General features: G+C 39.5%; 1 protein-coding gene across 3 annotated transcripts in view; it reads left to right on the top strand.

Moving 5' to 3' along the window:
* NFATC3 (nuclear factor of activated T cells 3) overlaps positions 1–18,958 on the top strand; it is an 870,211-nt gene that overhangs the window by 454,584 nt on the left and 396,669 nt on the right. For all 3 annotated transcript variants that reach the window (XM_085638479.1, XM_085638478.1, XM_085638480.1), the window contains exon 4: positions 4,590–4,789. In XM_085638479.1, the coding sequence (XP_085494605.1) occupies positions 4,590–4,789 (200 nt within the window). The remainder of the gene's footprint in view (positions 1–4,589; positions 4,790–18,958) is intronic.

Below are 18,958 nucleotides of genomic sequence, written 5' to 3'. Positions count from 1 at the left end.
ATGCTTTGACTCCACTGCAGGACACCTGGTTTCTGCGCAATCTGATGCAGACAAACCTTTCACTTTACTAGAGGTGTCCTCAGAGGCTTCATCAACTTTTTGTCTCGGATTCCGATGGAGTTTGCCAGCACCTGATAATGACAATGGTGATGATGGGAATTGTTTACTACTACAATATGTTGATGGCAGTATGTATATGGATTTGCAGGAGGCTACTGGGCTTTATACTTACCCTATTACAGGGTTGGTTTTGCCCCTTTGACCCCCAGTGGAAAGGAGTGCTTCATTTGCTGTAGTGATTAGATGTACAGCTGAGATCCTGGACCTACAGCTGCTTTCTGTTTAAATCAAGTCAAATGTCCTTAGCGAAGTTTTGCACCCTGAGCCAGCCTCATCTGAGACCTTACTCTTGTTTAAGGAAGTCCCAACTGACACTCTTATGGGCACTTTGGCTAAGCCTTGCTTTTGCTCACTGGTGAACACGCAGGTGGTGAGACACCACAGACTGGCACTTGGTGACCTAAATTTTCAAACGCAACGTCCTACTCCTGGCAGTTTGGTGGTTCACGTTTCTACCAGCAAAGTGAATCTTTATGCATTTTTCCACAACTTCTCCTGACAAAGTCGAAAAGAATTGAGGTGTTTGGAAAGCGTATGTTCTCTTTAGCCAGTTTGGCATTAAAGTTGGTCAATATGACTGTTATAAGCATGCTCTCTGGCACATGGGGGCAAGATTTTGCCGGCAGTCCCTGAAGAGTTTCAATTTTCTTGGGTTCAAACCATTCGGGATGACCAAGATGCAGACAAATATAAAATTATGTTGACCTGGATACTACTGATTGCTTTAGACAAGCGGAGGGAACTTGTGTGGCACTCGAAAGTCCTGCCTTGAAGTGATCCACTATATCTTTTGTAGATGTCCTGGCTTCCCTTTTGGATATGATTTTTGATGGTTCTCGCCTATTTGCTGAAAAGACTGATTTTGCGCTTGAATGCTTTTAGAAAAGCAGAGCCACAGTGTGTTCCTTGGATCTTTTCACTCCTGCTCCACAGTTTCCTCATCAGTTCCAGCCCTTCCGAGATTACTTCTGAGAGTTGGTGTATATACAACCCCAGGCCCGCCACCTCCGCAGCGGTCACTACAGTCCGTTCAGGGCTGGGGCTCAAACACACACAGCAGTGTCACCAAGGACAGAGTTCAGCCGAGTCTCCTTCCTATGCAGCAACAGCTCCAAGCCAATTTATGTTGCCCTTAGCAGTGAAAGCCACCCTGTAAGAGGCAGGATCAGACATTTTCTTTTGGTGTTGTAGTTCATCACATCCAACAGATGGGTCCTCCTAATTCCCAGCATGGTTATGCCCTTCCTTTTATTGCCGACCCACCAAAGCTTCCTCCCACGTGAGAGCGGCTTTCAGAGGAGCATGTATCCATTTTGATACTAGAGATGCAAGCTGTACCTACCAAAGGGGCCATAAAGAAGGCACTGAACTTGGAAGTAGGGATGAGCTGTTGATCCCGCCATTTCGTGCCGAAGAAGGATAGATACCTTTTGTCCTATTTTAGATCTGTGCCCTCTGAATGCTTTCCTATGTAATGACAAATCCAAAGTGCTTACACTGGCCAAAGTTTTTTCTGCCCTGGATCCGGTTGACTGGATTGTTGCCTTTCAGATGTAGGGTGCTTACTTTCATGTGGCAGACCTGCAGTCCCAGAGACGCTACCTGCGGGTTCAGTGTCGGCCAGGAGCATTTTCAGTTTGCCGTGCTGCCCTTCGGCCTTCCCAGTGCCCCTCAGGTGCTCACAAAAATGATGGCGGTGGTTGCTGCCTATTGTCGGAGGTTGGGGATACCAATTTACTATCAAACAAACAAATGGGGGAGTGAAGAGGTAGTGCTCAGAAGTGCATAAGAGGTGGATACGTCCTCCTTTAGTCAATAGATTAACAAACAAAGGGATCCACCCTTATGGAAAAGAAAGGTAGTGCTCCTCCAGACCTAGTGTGTCTTCTACAGTGGTGGTAAGCACACAACTTTGTTCAAATACCCCTCACCCACACAAAGAACTCTGTGAATGTTCTAAGTGGACTTCTCTATTTCTGTTTAAGGATAGTAATACTGAAACTTGTATTCTACCCATAGCTGCCATACCTGTTTGTGTTGGTTGTGTCCTAGTGGGGCGTACAGTGGATTTCCTCCTCCTCCTCTCTCATGTGTTATGGCCAATTTGTAATTCCACTTGAAATCTCGTAAGTATTTGTTATTTTGATCATAGCATTTACTTGGGTAGCATTAAAGTAGTTTTTATGTAAAGAAAAAGCATTGGTTGGACATTGATTTTTTTTTTGGGGTGTTATTTTTGTGTGTTGCTCAGCTCTGAAGTGCTATCACAAAATACCTCTCTGATTCAGCCTTGAACCGCTCTGTTTCATCACCCTGAGGTTAAGGTTTTGCAATTGAACACTTTGAAGAATGCACTAGGAGGAGAGTTTACATTGTGACCTCCCTGACAAATGCAAGATTAAAGGGATTAGATTCAGAACTCTATGATAACTACAATAGGAAGAACATTCCTGGGGTAAACTCCTTGTCGAAGACCTCTAGTTGGGTGGTGCTAAAGATGTCTTGATTTCATTGTGTATAATTGTAATTTTGGGTTTAGTTTTTATCAATCGAAGTTTTTTTTTTTTTTTACACTAGATATTGATTTATTAAATATTATTGTGCACTTTGTCGAATTATTTGTTTATTGCTTGATAAATCTAGGTGGTAGTAACACAGACTTTCCCCTTAAACTCTGGGAGTGTCTTGCTAAAATCGTATTTTGATGACCAGTAACCTTACGAAGTTTAATGCATATAAAATGAGGGTATTGTAAATCACCCTTTGACCTGGGCCCTTTTTTGTTAGTCACTGGTTCCCTGCCCACCATCCCCTTATACTAGACCAGAAATGTTGGTGTTTCTGCCCACATAGGAAATCTCCGGTATATGTTGCTTTCTTTTGAAGAACTTAAGGAAATCTCTTTCTTTCTCTTAAAGAGAGGAGGTTGGTGATCCATGCAGCAATTTCACCTTGTGTAGGTTTTAGGAATGCAGTCTTGCTTGACTTACCTAAAATAGCTTACCTGTCTTCTTAGGTTGTGCAAAATGTATCTTCCACATCTGTTACTTATTTCACTCGAGCACACTTCTATTAAATCTCAGCTAGACTTGCTCCACAGGTTACCAGTAAATGAATCACCATCCTATGGAAAATAATGGAGGTAGGCACTTAAAATAAAATCCCAGAGGAATAATAAGTTAAATTATCTAAGCTAGTAAACAATATAATTACATTTAGTTCATTTTATTTCAAAATATTTTAATAAATTTGTTTGATTTTAACATCTAATGTAACATTAATTTTAATAAAATATAAATAAATTATTTTTAATTCATTTTATACATTTCGATTAAAAAATCAGGAAAATTGTAATTAAATATATTCAAAATAGTTACATTTGAAATTGAATTAAGTGCTGTAGCTTTTTTCAAATTGTGTCCTACATTTAAAATAAGTATATGAAATTAAGTTACATTAATATGTATCCTGAAAATGTTTAAAAGTTAAATAATCTTTTTACTTTTCTGTATACATTGCTATATGGAGATCTCTGCCAGGGCAAAGTAAAAGGTTTATTTAACTTGAAAAAAAATGAGTAAAGATTTTTTTATATTAAAATAAATTCATTTTATGAATATATTTTAAATGTAAATAAATATGCTATAGCAATATTACCTTATTTGTGAAGTAAATATAGATTTAATTTAAATAAATTACATTAACATTTATTAAAGATTTAGCGATAAAAACATATCCCACCTGAAGTATGTTTATATCTATTTACTATGTATTGAAAAGTACAGAATTCAAAACAATGTAATTCTTTAAAAAAAATTAAGATACACATTGTTTACTTAAAATAGTCATTAAAATAGTTTAGCGTAAAATGTGTTTTCTAAATATTTAACATAACATTAATTTTGTTTATACATATACACACCCAAATATCTCTTCCACAGCCCCTAATGCGCTCTCACATGCTTTGTTTGTTGTCTTACATAATCTTGGTTGGTTGGTTGCCTCAGAGCAGACATACTTTCTTGGTTCTCGCTCTTGTTTCCAATATACCGGAGGTAAAAGACTGCCCATGTGAGTACAGGGTGAGTGATGTGCTTGTGAGAGTGTAGATTGCACCATGTTAAAATCGGGCATTACCAGTGTTTGATTTCAATTTCCAGCACTTTTAAGGACCCTTCACTACTATCTGAACCAGTCACCATGAGTTATGTTTTAAGCTTACATGACCTTCCACGTCCGTCCTGCATTTTAAAGCTATTCTCAACCTTGTCTTATTTTCCCAACACAGTATTTAAATTGCCGTACTTAACTGAGTGTGACAAATATGAATTTAGGTGTATGTTTCATACAAAGTAAGATAAGAAAAGAGGATGGCTCACGTTTTGTTGGCAAATGGTGTGGCCCACATCAGCTGTGTGTAGTAATGTATTTGAAGTACTTATTTTTCCCCTCAATATTTTTCTTTTCAGCTTCTGGGTTACAATGAAAAGCCAGTAAATCTGCAGATGTTCATCGGCACAGCAGATGATAGATACTTGAGACCTCATGCCTTCTACCAAGTGCACAGAATTACTGGGAAGACTGTTGCAACAGCCAGCCAAGAGATTGTAATTACCAGCACAAAGGTCTTGGAGATTCCTCTTCTTCCAGAGAATAATATGACGGCCAGGTATCTCATACCTAGAAGTACAACTTTAATTTATTTGATATTTTTTTATTGCTAGATAAACTCCCACATGTTTTCTGCATCTAATAAAGAGAAAAGTCTTTATTTCCAGCTAGAGATTTCCTTTCCTTTTGCCTCCTGGAAAAACGTTTGGGGACATTTGAGATGTTTTGCAGGGACTACAAATGTAGTAAAGAAGTCACCCCCCCCCCCATCCACCTGTGATTGGATGTGTTTTTTACAGTTCATCATAACAGAGTAGCTGAAAGCCAGTTTGATCTTTTTTACTCTTGGAAGTCCTGCTTCGACATTGCTGGACCAGATGCAGGCAGTGTTGGTATGGAGTTTGTATAATACACAAAGGGCAAAGGGTAGTACATGGGCTGAAGAATGGCAAGTATGTTTCTTTACAAAATATTATATAAAGAGTTGCCCACAATCCATTGAAGAGGTCACAAGAATGGGTGAACCATGCTAGTCCTCGAGAATAGGTAGGTGGGACTTTAATGTGGACTTGAATGTGGAAAGGCAGGCTTGATTCATAGCTTCACTGTGTAGAGCATTCTATTGGAGGGTGTTAACAAAGCAAACCTATAAGAATCACTCGTACACCAAATTGATGCCGCCAGGACGTCTTGACATACCTTCCACCATGTTTATGGTCACATAGACTTTCTCGTGCTGAAACTTTTGCCCTATACTCATGGGCCAGAGCCAATACATGTTGAATACGTTTCACTTTAAAGACTTGATTTTACGTTACTGGCGGCTGGCATCTTTATGACTACTTTTGCTCGAACTTGAAGAGATTATACAGATTTGTCTGGCCCGATTGACCTACTGTTCTGACTTAGTGTTTTACCCAGCCGGGTTGGAATTATCACCGGTTGAGGGTATCTACTGTCGTTTTGGCTAAAGCTACAGCCCTGAAGAGTCGTGGTCTACTCTTTCCATGACGAAACACGTGTCGGCTGGTTACGCCTATTAAACAGAACTACCTGTTCATATGCGGATGCTTCTTTTGTCATTTCTGTACTTACCCATGTCAACATTGTTTTGATAAACTGTATGTGTGGACAGGATTGTCCTTAAACCTATAAGTATGGCTGGGTATATTGGGTACAAAGATGTGTTTAATGTTTCTAGAGGGCAACAGCAATTACGTTGTGTCTTTATGAAGTAGATTTTGCAGGAGAGAGCAGGTGAGGTACTATGTAATGTCTTAAAGACAATGATGAGCACATTTAAGAGTGTGCTAGGCTTTGCCAATAAACAGGCAAGCTGGTGGTAATAGGGTGAATTGCTTTATGGCTAGGGTTCTAATAGTATTATAGTTGATTATTTATTTTAAGAGAAAAGAAAAAGCACTGGAGAAACGGCACTGCTTGCACCAGTTTAAGGTTCTTGCATTTATTGAGTATAATTATATGCAGTTGATGCTCATGAATTTGGTGTGGGATGTAGTTCAATTTTTTAGTTAAAGTGTTGTCCTGATCACTTTAGCAGACACATTAATGAAAGTTGCCAGCCTTCTTCACACAGAATCACTATGCTGAGATTCTGGCACAATGAATTGATGCCGTCAACAATTTTATTTTACTTTTGCAGATGATGTACTTGACTCAGATATTTATGTATGAACATAGTTAACCTCCAATTTAATGAATCTTTCCTTGTGAAGAGCTGCTGTTTTAAGGCCAACTGTACATGTGCATAGCTGTAATTATGACGTTTTCAGCATCCACCATGTCCTATGACACATTTTAGTTAAGTTACTATAGATCTTGTTGTAACACAAGTGATTCAGCCATGTGGGGTTCACCACTCAGTACTTATAATATGGGTTTTTGCAATTGTTTTTCTTTTTGATCATTTACGGGGCTATTCACAAAGATAACTTACACTTGTCAGTAAGTTACATGTGGACGTTTACTCTTACACTTTACTCTTACACTTTTGAGTTACTGTCCTAGTTTTGGCTATTCACCATTTACAAATGTTAAAGTTACTCAAAAGTGTAGATTTAAATGTATCCACATCCTGAAACAAGAGATGGAGCCAAATTTACAGGTGGGAGTTGCTTCTGCTAAAAAGGCACAGTAATAAGTCCAGCCCCACACATGTCCAACCACTAATACTGCAACAACCTCCATTAGAAGATAATGGCATCAGGAACTTTAATTAGAACACAATAACCAATAATATTCAATTAATTTACTTCAGCTTTGTTACAGGGCTTGAGTGTCTTGAGGAAGTTGTTTTTCTCGGAAAAGTTGTATACTGATTGAACACTGTGTGCAGTAGGAGATACCCATCTATGTGTTGATGATTGTCACCCTGAGTTTGGTTACCCATGATCTGTATGATATAGGCTAAAGGTTGCACATAACAGAAGCTTGCTTCACCTAAGGGGGTTGTATGAGTAATGGCATTAATGATGCTTCATATTATTCTGTGCTCTTCTCTACTTACTTTTATACTTCTAATGCCATACTCCTTATAGGGTAATTTGTAGAAAAGAAGCTTGGATGATGTCATCAGTGAGGTCAGCTTCCTGCCGAAGGAGTGGTTTGCACTTCCTCCTACCATGAGAAATCTATCTAATCTATCTATCTAATCTATCTAATCTATCTAATCTATCTAATCTAGTCCCAGTATACGTCCCCAAGGAAAAATGCACAGAGCTGCCACTCGATTTTCGGTAGAGCGTATGTTTTTATTTCACATACGGGCAACAAAGAAACAAAACCCAATGCGTTTAGGAGTTCCAACCACTCCTTGCTTACGTGTTAGAAGTGTGCGTGTTTTTTAATCTATTTAAAGAAACATGGTGTGCAAACTCATTCATAAACCTAAAAAAAAAATACTGTGTATGTATGTTTCTTTTTGTCAATAAAGTTAAGCAGTTTTTCAACGTGACACAATAATTCATGACACATGGATAATTTCATAATAATGCCGAAAAAAAATCCTCCATAATTTAAATAAACATATTCTATTGGGAAGCCGTAATGCACAAATACATTCATGGTAAACATTGCATAGTTTGCGTGCACTGAAAATGTCATTAGCTTACCCTTAGCCAGTAATACCTTGCATTTAAGGCATACATTTATCTGATGTGCCTGCTTTAGCGCGTTTAGTCAACTTGGTTAAAATATTCTGGCCCCAGTGGGCAATGTGGTCACCATCACTAATTACATACACACGTAGTGCACAATTATGCCCTAGTAGGCCTAAACAAATTGTAACTTTTGACATACGCCAATTAATAAATGAGATCCAACTTGATAAGGTGTCCCCCTGCAGGACACAGGTTACACAATCCATGGATAACCTTTTTTTTTTTTTTTTAAACTGTGCTCAATATACTGGGTGGCATTGACATTAAGGTGCGACTATATGCAATTAAATATAGATTCTCAACGAAAATTATTCAGTTTTCAAAACCATAGAATATAAATCAAGATGGGTAGACTGAATAATGCCCCTGTGGGAGATAAATTGTCAAAGTCAAATGCCCAGTTGACGTCCTTAATAGTAAGACAGGATTGAGGCAAGTACGGCGTATCGCCAAATCAATAATACTTAAAAGGATTTCCTAAATTCGCATCAAGTGTATCCACAAAACTTGCTGACTCTTTCTAGATGTCCTGGCGTCACTGCATAGTAGAATTTGTCATCTATAACAAATACAAACACAAGTAATGATTAAAACCAATATTTGATAAGACACAATCATTAGAAAGGCACGAGCCTAAAACAGAAAGAAAGAGAGGTGTTAACATATCAGACATAGTTTAACCCAAATGAACAGCCATTTCCTCATCCATATTCATACCATTCAGGAATAAAGTATCATATTTGATTATAATCCTAGACTCTAGTCTTCTCAATTCTTTAGTGCGATCTCCCCCCTCACTCTTTTAGGTACATTATCTAACCCCACAAATTTCAGCAGATTGCTATTTTGTGCATGGTTTGATTGAAAGTGCCGTGCCACCAGGTAATTTCTATCATTGTTACGGATGGCACGCATATGCTCGAGTATGCGTTTCTTGGCCGTGTGTATAGTACTGCCTATATAGGCCAATTTACAGGGGCAAAAAAGCGCATAAACCACATACTCAGAATTGCATGTTAGATGTTTATTGATGCTAAAAGGATCATGCATCAAAGATGATGAGATCGGTTTACAGCTGGTGCTAAATCTACATGCCTTGCACAAGTTATAGGTGTAGAAGACTTTAATGGTGCCTGAGGTCCTGCTGGATTGTATTAAAGAGTGGCACAGGGAATCCTGTAGGGATCTGACTTTTCTGAAAGTGATCTCTGGGTATTCACCTATAACTCGTGCTAAGTCACGGTCAGTTTGTAGAATATGCCAGTACTTTTTCAGACTTTTACGGAGCTGTCCCGATTGGTTGTTAAATCTACTTATTAATCTGATTTTAGGTTCCTCTGTCTTCCTTTTTTTTGGACACAGTAACAGGTTTCTGTCAACTTCCATGACTTTATCAACTGCTTTATTGATAGTTTTATTGCAGTATCCTCTTTATTTAAATCTCCTGGTCATGGTGGCCACTTCATTATAAAAGCCCTCTTTGGTGCTGTAGTTGCGCTTAGCACGAAGCAGCTCTCCATACTTGATACGTTCAATCAAAGACCTCGGATGGCAGCTGTCAGCCCTCAAGAGGCTATTACCTGCAGTAGATTTTCTGTACAAGTAACTGACTAGTTTACCTCTTTCAACTGAGAGTTTAAGATGAAGGAATTCCATGGTATTATCATCGAGATGGCTTGTAAACGAGAGGTTGAGTGAATTGTCATTTAGAGTGGACACAAACTCACGAGCTTCATTCGCTGTTCCACTCCAAATTCAAAAAGTGTTGTCGATGTAACGCACCCAGAGGACGGCACGGGAAAAAGTTCGATGTTGTGGACAACCTGCTCCTCCCACCAGCCGAGGTACAGACCTGCAAAGCTGGGGGCGAAGCAGGTTCCTATTGCCGTTCCCTGTGTCTGTCTGTAGATCATTCCATCAAATAGGAAAAAATTATTCGTAAGACACACCCGATCATTTCTATGATCATCTGTGTGTCTAAAATACGATATCGATCTAGATTTAAGGAAGTGTTTACATGCATTCATACCCAGATTATGGGGGATGCATATGTACAAACTGTTCACATCAAGACTTCAGACGTGGTACTCATCTTTCCACTCAATGTCATTAATACATTTCAGAAAATCCCCTGTGTCACGTATGTAAGACGGGAGGGCTTGCACCAATGGCTGGAGAAAATGCTCTACATATTTAGACATATTCTCTAGCATGCTGTCACGTGAGGAGACAATAGGCCTACCAGGTGGATAGGTTGCGTTTTTATGCAACTTGGGTAATAAATAAAGTGAAGGGGGTTTGGGGAATTTACAATATAGAAATCTATATTCATCTTGTTCCAAAATTCCCTGGTCCTTCAACTCACTCAATTTGTTTGCATACAATTTATTGTTCGTTTCATAGGAGTTAGTGGATGATCTCTCACAATGCTCACAATCATTCAGCTGCTTCATGCCTTCGTTGAGATACATCTTAAGGGGCCAAACCACAACATTCCCCCCCCTTGTCAGATTTTTTTATGACAATGCTTTTGTTGTCCTGCAATTCTTTAATGGCTTGAATTTCTGCCTTTTTGAGATTTTTACTACCGTAGGTTTTTTTTTATAATTGAGTCGTGTCAATTCTTTTTTCGTGCCCTGTTTGAATACTGTGATTGCCTCATTGGTGATTTGCCGCAAAAACACAGATTTGTCTAAAATCACTGATCGAACTCATACTAATGTTGATGTCCTCATCAATTACATTGAAGACTGACTCATCGCCACAGTTAGGTTTGTCCTGTAGCTCATGTATGATTTGTAACACTTCTAGGTCATTAACATCAAGTATGCTACTTTTTTCTGGTTGTAATCCGCTTTTTAGGTCTCGCCTAGCGAATGCAGCGCATGCGGTGCTTCACCTTAGCGAGACTATGGTCGTCGCTTTGGGGCGCGAAGGGAGACAAACCATGTGCGCGCCCGGACAGGCGATGGGCACACGCATGGCGTCTCCTCTCTGGCATCTCCTCTCTAGTTTAACTTGGACTTCAAAAGCCTTTGATTGCAGAGCAGCTTTCGCACCTTGCTCATGGTGGCTGACGCTGGCGTTCCTTCTGGCCAGGGCGCTGGGAGGGGCTCGCTGTGTTTTTCTGAACGCTTCCTTTTCATCTGTAACATTTAAGGCTGAATGCGGGCATAATATCGAAACGTAAGTGAAGCTTTGTGGTCTTTATGCTCTTTCGCACACAGAAGCCGAGACATCTTTCAGCATCTCGTCTCTAGTTTAACTTGGACTTGAAAAGCCTTTGATTGCAGGGCAGTTTTCGCACGTTGCTCTTGGTGGCTGACGCTGGCGCTGTGTTTTTCCGAACTCTTGTTATTATTCGCGTTGAAGTAAATGTCTCCCGCAAATAGTGGTGACAGAGCACAAAGAAGTATGGGAATTGCGATGCTGCGTGTAAGGGGGTGTTTAGGGGCCGAATAAGTGGCCGTGGATAAGCAAAATATTTTAACTTTATTCGGTAGCTACATATAAAACATGCAGCTTAAATTAATTTGAACAAATTATAAAACCTCAAATAGTTAATGCATTGCAGCAAATCCTGGTTGATGCAGTGGAGACTCGTGACTTGTGTGTGTTTAGTGCTACATGGTCTCAGTCTGTTTTAGAAAGCACTGAACATGTAAGTCATTTATTAATGAGTACCATTGAGTTGAATAACATCTTAATCAGCTCCAAGATGCCCTTCTCGGTGAACGTGCGCTTTACAAATACACGTTTTAAACGTGCATTACATACAGTGTAAGAGGCTGCTGCAGAATATGTTTTTGGGGTTTTCCCATGGGGGGAAATATTGATTTCTAAAGACTTTGTGTGGGAAAAGTGTTATAGCAAAAAGCGACAGTGAGGAAAAGCTGCATATCTGAGGAGAGAGCAGGGCTGGCAGGCAGAGAGGTTGTGAGTCCAGGGCCCCACGTGCTGAACTAGTCAAGATTACCGATGGTTTGCAAGGAGACATAGCCGGATGTCAGTGCGTTGGACATCATAACTAAAATGTAATATAGAGATGTTAGATGAAAAGTGGCACCACAATCAACATATAGCCGCAAATAAATGAAAGTGCGGCAAGTTACAAAGTGCTAAAATGTCAAGGGACGGGATTGTGTCTGACGAGCATATTTGTTTTCATTCTGAAGTACAATTCTTGGGCAATGACATTGTAAGAACATACAATTAAGACAAGGCTGACTAGATAGGAAGCGACACGCACTGGAAAGACAGGCTAGAGGATTAAGGTGTCACTTAGTCTCAATTTAGAGGAAACGGAAATCGTTATGTTATTATTGGCAAAGTAGTGTGAAAACAGGTACAGCTCAATGTTCTCGATTCATATTACGTCATGTTAAAAGTACCTGCAGCATACTAGCACACCAAAACTGTAAATCACGAGAAATAATTTGAACAACTTCGATTTGTTTTATTTTTTGCCACTGAGACAATTGAACTGGGCTTGTTTTTTTGGTGGATTTAGTGTCATTTTTTAGACTGTGAATTCCGGTGGTTGTCGATACCATAAGTATTTTATTTGGTGTCACTCATGATTAGGCAAGACGAAAAGTAAAGAATGGAATGCTTGAAGTAAGCTAAATGACTAGAAATTATTTTAACTAAGTCAGTGATTTATTTTCTTTGCAACTGGAAATTATCAGAGTGTAACCACCCCTCAACTCCCAAATTAGTCAGTTGTAATGCTTACCCTGCTCTAGAACATAGCTTACACACATTGGCAAAGCCAATAGCGCTGGCTTGCATTTTCAATAGTTTGACTTATTGGCATTGTAAATGATAATGGCTTTTATTTATGTGTTTTGAAAACCTGATAACGGTGTGTAAACATGCAGTTTGTACTTTAATTCATTACTTACGCTTGCAGGTTATCAAAACACATAAATAAAAGGCATTGGGCCCGATTCACAGAACTAACTTAAGACAAAATCCTAAACTTACTACTTTTGGTATTCACAGAAGTTAGGATTTAGTCTTAAGTTTGTCTTAAGTCTGTCTTAAGTTTGTCTTAAGTCTGTCTTAAGTTTGTCTTAAGACAAACTTAAGACTAAATCCTAACTTCTCTGAATACCAAAAGTAGTAAGTTTAGGATTTTGTCTTAAGTTAGTTCTGTGAATCGGCCCCATTGTGATTTGCAATGCCAATAGCTCAACTCTCACAAATGCGAGACCTATTGCATTGCGAATGCCTGTTTCTTTTTTAGGCATCGTAGCATACCACTTCCTGATTTTAAGTTTGCGTATAAATTTAAATAAATCAATGCGACAATCGTTATAATAAAAACTGGCAGTCGGACAAAATGACAATCCTAGGGATAAAACTTTCATTTGTTGCGTAGTCAATGTCAGGTTAGATAGATATACTACTTTTTTTTTGTCCATCATTTTCCTGACTTCTTTCCCCTTGTTAAAACTCCCACTGGGGTTGATTATTGATCTTTTTCCTGCTGCTTGCCTCCCTTGCCTCCTCGTCTGAGACCTCTTTTGACTGGGTTTCCCCTGTTGCTTGTATTGATGGCTCTTCCGCAGGCCATGAGATTGAACTGCATTAAAAAATTGGTTTTTACTCCTGCTGGTTCTTTTTGTGCCACAGCATTGTTCTCAACAAATGTGTCATTCTTGTTTCTTGTAGTGTTGTTAACTGGCACCTTTGTCACCTCTGTATCCTTATCTCTTACTGTCTCCGAGGTGGACGGCATCTCCTCATTTGGGGTTACATCCACCCCCGCTCTAAGATGATCAAACTTTTTACCCAAGGTGATGAGCTGCCCTTTTGCATAGTCAATTTTCGCCAGTAATAACTTGCATTTAAGGCATACATTTATCTGATGTGCCTGCTTTAGCGCGTTTAGTCAACATGGTTAAAATATTCAGGACCCAGTGGGCAATGTTGTCACCATCACTAATTATAACAATGTTGGCTAAACGAGCTAAAGCAGGCATTTCAGATAAATGTATTCCTTAAATGCAAGGTATTACTGACTAAGCGTAGGCTAATGACATTGTCAGTGCACGCAAACTATGCAATGTTTACCATGAATGTATTTATGCATTACGGCTATCCAATAGAATTTGTTTATTTAAATTATGGAGGATTGGTTTTCCGCATTATTATGAAATTATCCATGTGTCAAATGAATTATTGTCACGTTGAAAAACTGCTTAACTTTATTGACAAAAAGAAACATACATTCAGTCTTTTTTTCTATGTTTATGAATGAGTTTGCACACCATGGTTCTTTAAATAGATTGAAAAACACGCACACGCCTAACCCGTGAGCAAGGAGTGGTTGGAACTCCGAAACGAGTTGGGTTTTGTTTCTTTGTTGCCCGTATGTGAAATAAAAACATATGCTTTACCGAAAATAGTGGCAGCTCTGTGCATTTTTCCTCGATTAAGTATACTGGGACATGTAACAGTTATTGTTGGATATGTATATGTATATGTATATTACCTACTGGCGGTCGCCAGTAGGTAGTTATAGTTAGGACCACGTTTCCATAGGAAAACCTCAACATTCTATTTTGAATAACTTTGGCGCCGGTCAACGAATCCTCGCGAATTTCTCAAAATAGGTGGGGCGCTCCGCTCCGCTCCTACCCTGAAAGTCTCGGGGGGATCCGTCAAGCGGGGGCTGAGATAAAAGGGGGGTCCCAAAACGCGTTTTTCCCATGCATTTTTCCATAGGACCTTTAGAACGAGCTACAGCCCGAACGGCTGAACAGAATTACTCAAAATTTGGCAGAGAGGTAGTCCCTAGGTCAAGGAAGTGCCTTTTGTAGGTTTGGTGTAAATCTGTTCAGTAGATTCTGAGAAAATAGCCTTTAAATCAATATATATATCTGAGCCCGCTTACGGTACGCTTACCGTACGCTTACGGTAAGCGTACGGTGGCGTGCGCGAGCGCGATTCTGATTGGCTCTTAGATCTTAGTAAACATTCGAATCGGCAGAAACCAGGAAGCGGCGGCCGCCATTTTGTGTATTTCACTCTGAAAAAAAAGAGTGAAAACAAGGAAAGGGGGCAATGAGGAGAGTTACAGACCCCCTAACATTTGTAAGGGGGTCAAAGAAGGACAGAAAAGTACAAAGAAAACATTTATTGATTTTAAAAAAAATCACGGGGTACGCGTACGGTAAGCTTACGGTAAGCGTACGGTAGGAAAAAAAAAAAAAAATGAAAATCAGATTTAAGTGTTTAGATATTAGGGGGCTCTAAAAAGAGCCGTTGTGTTTATGAAATGATTTTTTAGTGGTACCTACAAGTAAGTACCGATGCAGAGTCTAAGGTTCAAGAGGAAGACTCTGTTCCCTTCATCATTGAAGTGCACACCATCTCCTCTATAAATGTCTTGCATGTCATAACGCAAGTTGTTGTGGTAAATGGCACCCATACCATAGTCACGGAGGAAAGCAGAAACAGATTTGTTGACGTGCTTTCTTGCTTTGTCATCGCACTGCGTGCCCACCGTGCGTGCACGGCACTAACTGCGTAAAGTGGGCGCGCACGGTGCGCGAAGCGCACGGAACGAACTGCGTTAAGTGGGCGCGCACGCCACGAATGGCGTAAAGTAACTTAGCATTTAAAAAACCGTACAAATTCACTGAAAAAACCATAGGTTTCACACACGTTATAGTTAGGAATTAGCATTTAAAAAACCTTGCAAATTCACTGAAAAAACCATAGGTTTCACACATGTTATAGTTAGCGGAAATTTTACTGATAAAAAACCAATGAAATTCCCACGTTATAGTTAGTGCAGGCAACTATAACTCACGCGACCGCAATCTTCTGCTGATGACATATGTGTCTTTATGAAAAAAAAATATTTGTAATATATGTATAGCTAAAAATGTATGGAAGAAGACATGGGCAAATAAGTGTCTAAATACAGTATTAGCATCAGCAGAGGATTGCGGTCGCGTGAGTTATAGTTGCCTGCACTAACTATAATGGGGGAATTTCATTGGTTTTTTATCAGTAAAATTTCCGCTAACTATAACATGTGTGAAACCTATGGTTTTTTCAGTGAATTTGCAAGGTTTTTTGAATGCTAATTCCTAACTATAACGTGTGTGAAACCTATGGTTTTTTCAGTGAATATATATATGTATATGTGTGTGTGTGTATGTATAAATCAAATTAATTTAATGGTAAACATTTTAAAATACATATTTTATGCTAAAATATTTTAATGACTTAATTAAACAATGTGTATCTTTATTTTTTTAAAGAATTACATTGTTTTGAATTTTTTACATTGTTTTGTACTTTTAAATACATAGTTAATAACTATGAACATTATACTTTAGGTGGGATATGTTTTTATTGCTAAATCTTTAATAAATGTTAATTTATTTAAATTAAATATATTTTATTCAAAATTGAGGTAATTTTGCTGTAGCATATTTTATTTTGTTCTACATTTAAAATCTATTCATAGCATTAATTTCCTTTAATATATACATTTATTGAATTATTTTTTTCCAAGTTTAATACATGTTTTACTTTGCCCCGGCAGAGATCTCCATATAGTACACTATACAGAAAAGTAAAATAGTTTATTGAACTTTAAAAAAAATTAATACATTTTTTCATGTAAAATTTTAATATAAACTAATTTTATATACTTATTTTAAATGAACAAAATAAGAAAAGCTACAGCACCTATTTTTAATTTAAAATGTGACTATTTTGAATATTTAATTAAAATTATTTTCCTTTTGTTTAAAATAAAATGTATAAAATTAATTAAAAATAATGTACTTATATTTTAATAAAATTAATGTTACATTAACTGTTAAAATCAAATGTGTATTAATATTTTAAAATAAAATTAACTAAATGTAGTTATGGTTTACTAGCTTAAATAATTTAACTTAATATTATTCCTCTGGGGTTTTATTTTAAGTGCCTGCTGCCATTATTTTCTATAAGAGGGTGTTACAGTGCAAGTCATAAGTGCTGCTGGACTTATTAGTGTTTGGATACTTTTATGGCTGTAGTAATATTAGAAATGCAGTTTTTAAATAGCAATGAGCTTACTCTTTTCTGGGCGGGTGTATGCTCCTACCTAAACCCCTCCTTTGCCCTCACTAAACCCCTCCTTACTCCTTCGTAAACCTCTCCACCACTTAGGGCCCAATTTGGATGTCGGACGGACATCAGTCCGTTCGACATAGATTCGGTACTAGGACCAACTGACCTCCTGTCGGCGGTCCCAACCCAGCAATAGGATGCGACCGAATATTGCTCGGTCACACTCCTGTTCTTTACAATGGGAGCATGCACTCCAAACGGAATGCATGCTCCCATTGTAAAAAGAAGAGGTGCAGTTCATCCCTGCACCCTGTGGCAGGCACCTCATTGTGCCTGCCAAAGGGTGCAGGGATCAACAGGGGGGCTGTGCACTCATGGGGGCCCCCAAAGTTGACTTCCGGCAGCCCTTCTGTGTCGGAAAGGCCGGCACAGAAAGGCTGTTGTAATCTGACATTGTCATCCCTCAGGCAGAAAGAGCTGCCCTTTGGATTACTTGAGGCTTTCCAAATGGCAGACAGGCTCTCCGAGCCCGTCGGAAGCCATTCAAAAGTCTAGTTCAGAATACTTTCTGACTGCCTCCATCCAAATGGGTCGGTCGGAGCAGTTTACTACGGCATCGTAATCGGCCCCTTAGTTGTGAGTATGCCCATTTTTCTAGCTTCTGCCCCCCCCTGGTCCCTCCCACATTTAATACTAAGGGGCTGATTATGACCCCCACTGTCCGTTTCAATTCCAATCGGCTGATTATGTATCAGCTGGTCAGAATTTAAACCAGCTGTATACTCCGGCTGAATTGCGACAGGCTCAAGGAACCCATCAGCCAGTAGGAACTGGCTCGTAATCCCAAACGGCCGGCTTTTCCGCCCTTGGGATTACGATGCACGGTTTCCGGCATGGTTTCCATGCCGGACTGTGCGACATGGAAACCATGTCATCAGAAAGCGTGTTTGGGGGGCCCCCAGCATGGCCTCCTTGTGTGTGTGGCCTCCGGTTGGAGGCTGAGGGGACACCTATGGTGCCCCTCTTCACCTTATCCATTCATGTTCTAGGATAGTATCCTCACTGTTGGCAAGTTTTTTGCAATCATATGTTGGACAAATTCGGGGAGAGAAATCCTAATGAAGTAGGCTCACCAGGAAGCTCGTCGGAAGTATACAAACCAAAGGAACCAGGTCCTCCCTCTTCCTCTGCTTACAACCTAAAGACCAACACTGAAGTGCAGATGGGTCACCTGTAGTATAGACTGCCAGGCACCTGTCAGAAAGAACTAAACAATACTCAGTTACCCACAAATTCTCAACAACCACACCAGGAGATTACAATTATTAGATTTGTTCCTGGGCCTCAGTGTTGAACTAGCACATACACCTAAAGTAGGTCTATAAACTCTCTGATCCTAAAATCTTTCAAGGTTTTTCGGGTTTGAAGCTCAGATGGGGCTGGGTTGCAGTTAGCTAACACTTACGGGAGACCCCAAAGACACTTCACTGAGCCTTCAATAGCAGAATCCAATCTCTGATCTGATGCCCTGTATTCTCACGGTAAAGGGTCAAGGATTCCCACCTGCAAGCACCCGGCACTCCATGAGGCCCATTTACTCTCTTGTTGCATTCTCGTTAGTTCCTACAAACTGGGTTTGAGGAGTATTATGAGTCTACACAGCCACTTCCATGTGCAGCTAGTTTCCTGAAGCATGCCCACTAAAACCATGTTGATCGTGATTCTTCAGAACTGTTCTTTGACATTCTTTTCCCGAGTGTTCATCCCCTCTGGTTCCTAGATTGATAAATTCTAGAGGAAAGGCACTTGGGCGAAGGCGAGACAATCTCCAGACTTTTCCCACTTCACTATTATGACTTGCCAGGGCTGTTCAAAACTTTTCACAGCTATTCCATTCTAATTTTCTACATGCATCACACCCAACAACTCCTCAACGGAGCCACACAGCACCGTACGCTGGTAGT

The sequence above is a fragment of the Triturus cristatus genome, chromosome 12 (assembly GCF_964204655.1).
Source record: "Triturus cristatus chromosome 12, aTriCri1.1, whole genome shotgun sequence".
Classification (NCBI taxonomy): domain Eukaryota; kingdom Metazoa; phylum Chordata; class Amphibia; order Caudata; family Salamandridae; genus Triturus; species Triturus cristatus.
The sequence above is the reverse complement of the archived record's forward strand: the minus strand, read 5'-3'. Positions and strand labels throughout refer to the sequence as shown.